Here is a 10,083-nt window from a genome sequence, read left to right as displayed (position 1 = left end):
TCACTTAGGCTTTGGATTCTCTCACACAGTTAGGCCTTCGCAACTCAGATTATAAAAAATTCTCCCACTGTTTCTTTTAGTAATTGTAAGGCTTTAATTTTTACATTTAAATCTTTGTTCCATTATAGATTTTATCCTTATATAAGGTATGAGGAATAGATACTGCTTATTTTCTCCCAGATGTTTATTCAGTTGTTTAAAAAACCATTTACTCAATAAGTAATTTCTCCCATTGATTGATTATCAGATATTAAACTCCCATATGTATTTGGGTCTATTTTTAGAATTTCTATTCTGTTATTGCTTTATCTGTTTGTTTATAGCTAATATCCCTCTGTTTTAATTATCATAGTTTAAAAATATTCAAAAATATTGTATGATTAGTTGCCTCATTTTTCTTTAGAAAATGTCTTGTCAATTAATTTTCCTATATTAACTTTAGCATCAGTGCATCTAATTAAAAACTTGATATTTTTATTGTGAGCATGTTAAATTTTAGCTCAATTTAGGACAGATTAGCATATATATGAAATTCAATTTTTCTATACAAGGACCTTATATGCCTTTCAATTTGTCCCAGTCGTCTTTTGTGTCCCTAGGGAACTTTAAAAATATTACTTCACATAGATCTTGCACACTTTTTTGGGTTCATTTTATTCCTAGGGAATCTTTTTTTTTTTTTCCTATTGCCATTGAGTTCTTTATGTCTTTTAATTGGCTGTTATTTAATATATGTATGTAAGCCATTTATTTCTGCATGTTTGTTTTGTGGAAATATGCTATTTTTAAAATTTAAAAGTATGTGTCTGTTGTACTAGAGGGCTGTGATGCACAATGGGGCTCGGGGGTCAATGGACCGTTTATTAGCACTGTGGCAATAGGTATGTTACTTCAGCTCTATAAGCCCCAGTTTTCTCATCTGCAAAATGGGGGTAATAACAGTGCCTATCTCATAAAGTAGTTTTGAGGATTAAAAAGACAAAGCACAAAAGCACTTTTTCTAGTGTCTGGCTTACAATAGTTCTATCCTCTTACCAGTGAAGCTCAGTCGTAGTCTGTGGGATCAGACAGAACAGACTTCCAGCTCCCCAAACCAGGTCCCTCACAGTTCCCCAACAAAAGCTCCTTTGCATATCAATGCACCGAAGTAGATTGTAGGGTGGTAGGGTGGGAGTGGGGGAGAGTGGGAGGGGCAAGGCACAGTTACTCTTTTACCCTTGTAGGAAAGGATGGAAAGGATCCTGCGGTGCCTGCATTTGGGAGTGCAAGGATTTCGAAAAAAGAATCACTGATGTGCACTAGGGGAGATCTGTGCTAATGAACAAAGCAGTGGAGGCAAATGGAGGCTGCCACTTTTGCTTACGTGTAGCATAAACTGACCTTTACAGCAACCCACTGGGCAGATGCGGAAAGGCCTGCAATCCCACACTTCGTGGGTGGAGAGTTGGGGACAACATATCCCAGAGCAGCTGACTCTTACTTTAGTGCTCAGTCCTCTTCACGCCCTTCTTTACTTCTGTGATGACTTACTCCGGGCCGGGCCTAATTATTATATTGAAAGCAGAAAGGCTGGACAATAAACTTAATAGAAAACACAGGTGAGGGGAATAAGGCTTTTGAGGCCAGATAGCCTAGGAGAGCTTTGGGATTAAAATCAATAATAATAGTTGCCGAATACCCCAGGGGTAGAAATCTGTGGGGAACTACGTAAGGAAAAGTAGAATAATAGCTATGTCTTGAGTATCTGTTGTGTGCTACTTGTTTTATGTGCTTTCCTTATCCCTTACAACAATCTTCCAGGACAGGTGTCATTAATCCAGGGACACCACGTGTCTCTCTTGTGAAGCCTACTTACAGGCCTGAAGACACATCCACGCTCAGCGTGCGGGGCTGCGAGAGAATTTTGAGAAAGTCAGCTGAAGCAAGTGGACGAGTGCCACGGAAATATGATGCGGTCAGTGACAGAAAGGGCACTGTTCCCATTACCCTAAGAGCAAAAAGGACCAAATGGGGGGGGGGGGGGGGGGGGAGGCGGCAAAGCCGAGGGGCAAGTCAAAGAGCAAGAAAGCAGCAAAAGCTTCCCGAAGCTGGAGTTAGGGATGCAGGGGAAGTGTGGACTGAGCTAGCTGCAGTGGAAGAGAGGTCCCTGGAGGAGCCCCGCGTCTACCTGGGAAAGTGCTGGATCAGCGACTTCGCCCTCTCGCGCACTGCTGCATCACTTTTTAAAGTGACAGTAACGATGTTGCAGGATCCAGAGGCAGAAACGGTCTTGGCTCATTGGCTGACTCTAAATTCCGGCTGCGAGAATGTGGTTGGAGAGGGGGGTGGTGGAAATGTCCGCGTGCTGCTCGGCTCTCTCCTGAGCAAGTATCTCCCAGTCTGCATTTCTCTCTCTGCCTGTCTTTCTTCTATCAGGCTTAAAAAAAAAAAAGTAACCCACCCTGCACTTTGCACCCAAGTGATCCAGTAACGCGCCTGCTACCCCAAGCCCGGGCGGCTGCCTCCGGTGATTATTGTGAGCTATTCGGGTGGTTTATGAGAACTGACACTTCCTCCCCAGCCTCTTTCATCTGTCACTGAGCAGTTAACGTTAGAAGCCCGCTCTGTACCACCAATGATGTGACTGTTGTAAATACCGCGGGGCAGGGCACTTGTGCTTCAAACAGCGTAAGCAAGACGCGCAGAGCCAGCAGCCCCCACACTCAGTGACCCGGGACTGCGGCAAAGACGTGTGGGAGTGGAAAGAGGGGCGGACCGTCCTACCCTTTCTCTCTTTCCTCCTTGTCCTGCGGTTTGGAGCACTCCTTCCGCCCTGGGGGGCCGGGGGAAGGTCGCTCCAGGTCACCCGCATCTCCAGCGCCCAAGAAATCTGCAAATTCATTGTTCCCTTTCATCTCCCTGTGAAACCCTTCCTTGCGCAGAAGTGCTTGCCTGGGTGGCTCCTGTCTCGGCTTTTAGCTCGACTACTGGGGCGAATTCAACTTCTCGCCCCTGAAAACACTAGGACTCCCTTTCCCACTGGAGGGTTCCCTTCTCTGCTTTCGACTCCTTCCTCGCAAGTCCTGGGGGCCAGAGCTGCTCTCAAGTCTCGGCAACTTTCATCCTCTGGACCCGAGAGCTGGGCATTTATCAGACACCGGGAACAAAGAGGAGCCGGGGAGCGCGAGGGGCTTGCGGGTGGGCTGCGGGGTGCCTGGGAGCGGGGTGGCGGCGCCGCGCTGCTCTGCGCGCGGCCGCCGCTAGGGGAGTCCCGCGCGCGCGGGCCGGCAGCCGGGAGCGCAGTGCGTGCCTGCGGCTCCGCGGCGGGGCCAGCCGGGCGCGAGCGGGCAGGGCCCCCGGGGCCCTGTGCTGCGGTTTCCTTTGTCCCGTGCCCGGCTGGGCGCGGAAGGTCGCCGGCCCGGAGCGGACTTTCAGCCCGCGGTCCCCAATTCCGCTTTCCACGTGCGTCCCCCGCGGTGGGGCAGGAGGAGAAGCCGGGCCAGCTCCGCCCGCGGCTCCGGGGCCCAAAGGGCTCGCACCAGCTCGAGCTCGGCTCTCCCCGCTCCGCCCCGGGGTTTGGGACTGAGGGAGGGACTGAAACTAGCTTTTAGCTTCCCGAGCCGAGGCCGCGCGGAGGGTGGTATGACTCGTCCGAATAGGGTAGTTGGGAGGCAAAGAGGGAACCCAACTACCTACACCTCCACGCACACCCGAGGCTGGGGTGCAGGGGAACTCAAGGACAGGCAGTTCTCTAGCACCCCCTCCCCCCATGCGGTGCTGCAGGACTCCTCGGCAGTGGGTGGGACCCGAAAATAGCCGCAACCCTTTCATTCTCCAGAGATAACCTATCCACGCGCTCCGAACGCCACCGAGAAGGGTGCCACACTGCGGGGCGTGTGTGCGTGAGCAAGAGAGGAGTGGGACCTCACTGGGTTCAGATCCTTCTTACCTGTTCGCGCGTCTGTGTACCTGGAAGAAGGAAAGAGAAACTGCCATGTTCACCCACTTCATTAATTCCCTTCCCTCAAACTTTCGGGTCAATCCTCTTTTATAATGCAATGCAAGATTACAGCGGCCAAGTGAAAACCAGTTCCCCCATGTAAGTCTGAGCCTACACCGGTGCTTCGTTTCCATCTTCACAGCGAGCAAGATTTTAGGCCAGCAGCTTCTAATCCACAGGCAAACTTTGCGTCTAAGGAGACTCGTGGCTTCTGCCTCCCGCCTCTCTCTGTGTGCATCTTTCCTTTGCTTTCATTTTTTAGAGCAAGTGTCCCTTAGTCATCCCCCCCGCAGTCCCGCGCCCTAGCTCCCGCTGCACCCACTGCCGCAGAGTGGCGGGCGTCGGCGGGGCTCGAGCCTCGCGCGGGCGAAGGGGTGTGCTGCAGCCGCAGGTGCGGGCGGACGCTAGGACCGCGGGAGGCCGGCGGCCGCCGCGGCGCTACCTTAAACCCTGCCCAATGCCGCTGCCTGCGCCACTCTGCGCGCAGGCGGGGGATGCGCTGGAGCCACCGCTGCGCCCGACACGGCGCTCCCGGAGCCGGCGCGGGCGACACCTGTTCACGCCGGCCAGGGCGGCACGCGAGCCCCGGACGCCTTCTCCTTCGCCCGCCGCTCTCCACTCAGCCCGAGCCAACCGACCTCTGCGGACCCGCTGGAGAATTCTGGATATTAGCTTTGGACGCCTGAAGTTTTTTTTTTTTCCTCCCCTTTTCATTTTATTATTATTGTGATTATTTTTTGGAGAGGGGAACGGGAGGGGAGCTTGGTCTCCGCCAACAACGTGAGATTTTTTTTTCCCCCTTGAAGGATTCATGCTGATGTCTGCAGAGTCCGTTAGAGAGTAAAAACAGCGCATGCCTTCCTGGAGTCAGGATCCGTAAATTCTGACGTAGCCCGTGCATCTTAAAAATCCCTATAATAACGCCTAGGTATTTAAGTTGCTATGGTCATTCTGATCTCAAACCCAATGGAGAAACTACGGATTTTTTTCCTTATTACGGTTGGATGGGACGAAGACCTTACTGCCTGCTAAGAGCTGGGGATCTATCCATAGAGATACATATATATGTTTATAAATATGTCAGTGTGTGAGTATAAAGTGGTGGTTTCTTAGACTATCAGTGGTTTGACCTTGAACCTGTGCCAGTGAAAACAGCATATTACTTTTATTTATGCATTTAATGGATTGAAGAAAAGGACCTCTTTTTTTTTTATCTTTCTTTCTTTCTGCAACTGCGGTAAGGGAGGAGAGTTGGATATACCTCGCCTAATATCTCCTGGATTTGACACCATCGTTATTGTTTATTCTTGTGCTCCGAAAGCCCAGTCCTCTGATGGCTCCCTTAGGAGAAGTTGGGAACTATTTCGGTGTGCAGGATGCGGTACCGTTTGGGAATGTGCCCGTGTTGCCGGTGGACAGCCCGGTTTTGTTAAGCGACCACCTGGGTCAGTCCGAAGCAGGGGGGCTCCCCAGGGGACCCGCAGTCACGGACTTGGATCATTTAAAGGGGATTCTCAGGCGGAGGCAGCTCTACTGCAGGACTGGATTTCACTTAGAAATCTTCCCCAACGGTACAATCCAGGGAACCAGGAAAGACCACAGCCGCTTTGGTAGGTACACCATTAACCCTTTGATGGCCATGCGATGCAATGTTGGGGTTATAACGACCAAGGAGGTGGTGGCTGGGAGGGGGATGCAGGCAAGGGAATCTGTCTCTTGCCAGCTCAGGGGAAAAAAAAAAAAAAAAAAAACTCCTGAATTGCAGGTCTGCTGCTGGTACGATGCAGGTCTGAACTGAGAGGCCTTTCGTTCTTTTTTTTTTCCTATGGGGGGGGGGGGTCATGATTTATAAATATAGCCCAAGTCCCTAGCTCTTATGCAGCAGATGCACGGGGAAGATCCGGTTTAGGAAGTTTCTTTTGAACGGACTGATTCCACGAGTTTTAGCTTTCATCATTACCTACTAAACACTTAAAAATGCATTCAGGTTCCTGTAGGCAGTGGTTACCATCAGGTGCCCAAATAGTTTTTGCCCACCTTTTCCTTGTCCTCCAATAAGTGTACTGCTGGAATTGTAACTTAAGCGTATTGTTTATTCCCACCCAGTAGGCGAAGGTCGCTGACTGATGGTTCTGTTTGGAGGAGTAAAGTCCTATTTCAGGCTCAGCAAGCAGCCCTGGGAGAGGGCTTGGGGGAAAACGACTTCCGAAGGGGTTTGTCCTTCCAGCTCTCCGGTTATAACCTATGTGTTTTCATTTCTATAGTGCTCGGCGCAGCGTGGGCTTCCTGAGTGGGTCTCTGATGTAAGTGTGTGTGTGTGTGTGCGCGCGCGTGCAAAAGCCGCGAGCTAATTTTAAAGGGCATTCCGAGGATTTCACTTCCAGAGGCCGGTGTTTGTGACTCAGCATTGAGGGCTGCAGGCTCGAGGGCTGGCGACTTGGTCCACTTGTAAGTGCCCGCACACACGTGTCTGCCGAGGCAGCCTTAGCCCCGGCAGCGTGAGCTCAAGTAGCTGAGTCCCGTTGGGGGGCGCTGGGTTTTTTGTTTTTTTTAGTTTTTCTTTCTTTAAAAAAAAAAAAAAAAAAAAATTAAGCCCCCCGTTTGGGCAAGCAGATTGCTGGAAGGAGTTAACTTCTTAGTGAACTCACCTGACAACACTTAAACTAGGTCGTAAAAAACAAAGTCCTGTGCGGATTTTTAAAAATGCCAGATGTGGAGCATGATCTCAACTCTCGGTTGAGGATCCTGGGGCTGTAGGTGATGCTAGTCTAGAGATCTAGGGAAGGTGAGGAGGAATCAGGCCTGGCGCGGGGGTGGTCCCAGACCCCCCGGGATTGTCCCCCCTTTGCTCAGCCCGCAGCCTCAGCCGAACCTGCTAGATTTCTCTGGGTCGTCTCCCCTCCAGGCTTAAAAACAGAACTTGGTGACTCCTAGTTTTGCCGTTACTCAGTTGAAAGAGAATTCCCACCCCGAGCAGCCGAGGCAGCTCCAATTGTTCCAAAGTGAGGAGGAAAGTTTCCCGAGCGCCTCGGCTCTCGGGCCGGGCCGAGGGCCGCCGCCGTGCCGAGCGCTGGCCGCAGCCCCGCAGGCCGCGAGCCGGGCGGGCGGCGTGGGAGCCGGGCTGGCGGCGCGCCGTGGCCTCTCCCGCTCCGGTGGCGCTCCCGGGGCGTCGTGCCCGGAGGGCGGCCGGGGCTGCGGGCCGGCAGGTGCCGGCGGGCCCGCGGCGCGCACGGGCTGGGCCCGCCGGCTCCGCGGGGTCCTAAGCGCGCCCCGTTTCGGGCTCTCGGCCCCGCCGCTCCCTGTGCAGCCCTCGGGACCCCTTGGCTCGCCGCAGGCGGGGGCCGAGAGCCTTCCACCCGCCTCTAGGCCACCGAGTGCCCGGTTTTCGCCCAAGTTCAGCCCCCGGGCTTCCTCTTTGTGTGCGTGCGGGGGGAGGAGTCGGCCGCGCCGCTGTGTGTGCCGTGGGCACGGCTCCGGCGAGCGCCGCGGCCGGAGCGGAGGGGGCGGTGGGCGCTGGGGGCTGACCTCCCCCCGGCCTACGGAGGACGTGGCGGCCCTCGGGCGGGAGGTGGGCTCCGCGGGGACCCCGGAGGCGGGCCTGGCTCCCAGCGGGGGCGGACAAAGGGGCGCGCGGCGGGCCATTGTGCAGCCCCGGCGCGGAGGTGGGCGGCAGGCGGCTTGGCCCGCGCTGGCCCCTCCGCCCGGGGGAGCCGGGAGCGCGCGGTGGGCCACGGGCGGGGGCGGGCTGCATTGTGCGCGGCGCCAAGCCGCGGGCCAGGAGCGACCCCTGCGGTCCCCCTCCGAGCAGCACAATTGGTCCTGGCGTCAAGAGAGGCCATTGGACGCCCGAGTTCGGTTCTTCCACGGCCCCCGCACCCCCGCTTCCCCGAGGCCCCCTCCTTTTTTGATGCAGTCACCTTTAGGATAGGACGTTTGTCGCACGCAGTTGAGTCATTATAAATCCAGGAACTGGCACCCGGGAGAGCGGGGATGCGAGGGCCGCCAGGCTGGGGCGGGGCGTGGGAGCAGGTGAGGGGCGTTCTGGGGTCAGCGGCAGAGGACGGCAGGTTCAGGGGCATCCGCCACGGAAACTAGACCCTCCCCCGAAGGCCGGAGCAAGGTGTCGCCAAGGAAGTGACATCTCAACTCCTTAGACAAGCTCGGCGCCGTCACCTTGGGCGGCGGGGGTGGGAGGTGCAGCCAAAGCCAAAGAGGCTCTGCGTGGGTGTGGGTGGGAGAGAGTGGGAGCCCGGGCCCGGGAGGGGCAGGGGGCGCGCGCGCACCGGGCGCCCCGCTTGCCACTCACCCTCGCTGGGATGGAGCTGAGGGTGGCTGCACGCGGTGGGGGCGGGGAGGAGGGCGAGGCGGGAGGGCTATTTAAGTCTTTCATCCGGTTGCGGTGAGGAGCGGGCCCCCGGGGTGACAGCAGTGCCGCACGGTCTCCCGCTGCTCCCACTGCGGCAGGTCCCAATATTAGCAACCCGGCGCAGAGCCGCCGGGTGTGCGTGCGTGCGCCGGGAGCTGCCGCCCGCCTTCTCGTCCCCACCCGGAAGGAGGCTGCTCCGAGGCGCGGGAGCAGGGGCGGCGGCGAGGGGCACGGGGCCTCCTCGCACCTGGCACCCCAGCGCCCTGCCGCTACTTCCCCTTCTGCCCTCTTTACTCCGCTCCCATCTAGGGACTTGCTCCTCTTTGCCAGGATCTCTTCAGATGCCCGAGAAAAGGGCGGCTCTGGGTAGGGGGGTTGTGTCAGGGGTGGTGGTGGTGGGGGTTTACACCTTGATTAAAATAGAAGGTGCCTTTTCTACCTGAAATGAGACGGCAGAAGGAAACGTGCTGGAAACCGGGTTTTGCCACGCCCACACAGACGCAGGTGACTGCAGCTGCTGGCAAGCCTGGTGGTGACACAGCAGCAGCAGTGCAGGGGACATGGGGTGGGGGAGGAGAGTCTTACTGTGGTTCCAACAGGAGCTGCGGCAGTGACCACTTAGGTGGGAGACCGAGGGAGCCCGTTGTTTTCCTTTGGGGCTCCTAGTGTGGTGATAAGGCTGAGCCTAGAGAGGGGCAGCTGGGAATTAGAGCTCTGGGGAAACAGGTGGAGGGGAGCAAGAGCTAACGTTTCATATTGCTTCATCTTTGAAAGTCCCTGAACTTGCTAGAGGGAGAAAAGTGAGGCCAAAGCCAATGGGGGGAATGGTTAGGCAGAGCAAGAAGAAAGCGAGTGTTGGCCCTGATGGCCTGTTTGACTTGGATCATTTCCACATACCAGGTGATGCCTGAAGTGGGGCCACTGATCTTCTGGAAGGATGGAGTGCTTTCCATTGCCGCGCCTTTTGGTCTGGGGTGACAGTTCTGCAAGGACCCAGATGAGCACCGAAACGGGGCTGCCCATTCCAAGGGGGTGAGAGGGAAGTTGTACTAGAGGGGAGAAAGAGGATAGATAGTGTGATATTTTCTAAAGGGGAGATAAGGAAAATCTTCTGACCAAGGTTTGCACTTAAAAAAAAAAAATGTGGCCTATGGATCTGGTTCTTCAGTTTCTCAGGAAGGGAACAGCTAGCAGCTCTTCTCACGATGGGTTCAGATCTTCGGAGAGTTGGTGGCCTTATAACTCCCCATTCAGTTTGTCGTTTCCTAAGTCAGTGCTGAGACTTGCTGAATTTGGTATAGACTCTGACTTACTCTGACCCAGGGCCCTGGAATGATTGATTTGGCAGCCCTGGTATAGAATTCTCTGGCTAACAGGAAGCTCTGTAGGGAGATCGGTCAATAATCTCTTTTCAAAAGCCTCATGTCATGCTTCTCTCCACAGTCTGTATACATTTTTTTGTAGTCTTAAGACTGTGGCTCTGTTAAACCTGGTGTGCTTTTAGGCTGGAGGGCGTTTAATAGGGACTGGTGTGGAGCAGTTTCCCACTGCCCCTGCTGGCCTTTGTGTGGCCTTGTGAGACCCAGCTCATATGGGCTCTGGGACCTGGGCCAGCCTTGGGTTAATGGTCCATTTGAACAGAGCTAAGGGAGTCAGATGAGCTCTGGGGCTGACCCCTAAAGGAGGAAGGTTTGCTGTGGTCATTTTCCAGAAGTCTAGGAATGGATCTGGTCTCTTG

General features: G+C 54.8%; 1 protein-coding gene across 1 annotated transcript in view; it reads left to right on the top strand.

Moving 5' to 3' along the window:
* Window positions 1-3,301: 3,301 nt before the first annotated feature.
* Window positions 3,302-10,083, top strand: part of FGF9 (fibroblast growth factor 9) — a 33,977-nt gene continuing 27,195 nt past the window's right edge. The window contains exon 1 of the mRNA XM_004467548.5: window positions 3,302-5,589. Within this exon, the coding sequence (XP_004467605.1) occupies window positions 5,313-5,589 (277 nt within the window). The 5' untranslated portion in view covers window positions 3,302-5,312. The remainder of the gene's footprint in view (window positions 5,590-10,083) is intronic.

Source organism: Dasypus novemcinctus, chromosome 15 (assembly GCF_030445035.2).
Source record: "Dasypus novemcinctus isolate mDasNov1 chromosome 15, mDasNov1.1.hap2, whole genome shotgun sequence".
NCBI classification, from domain to species: Eukaryota; Metazoa; Chordata; class Mammalia; order Cingulata; family Dasypodidae; genus Dasypus; species Dasypus novemcinctus.
The sequence above is the reverse complement of the archived record's forward strand: the minus strand, read 5'-3'. Positions and strand labels throughout refer to the sequence as shown.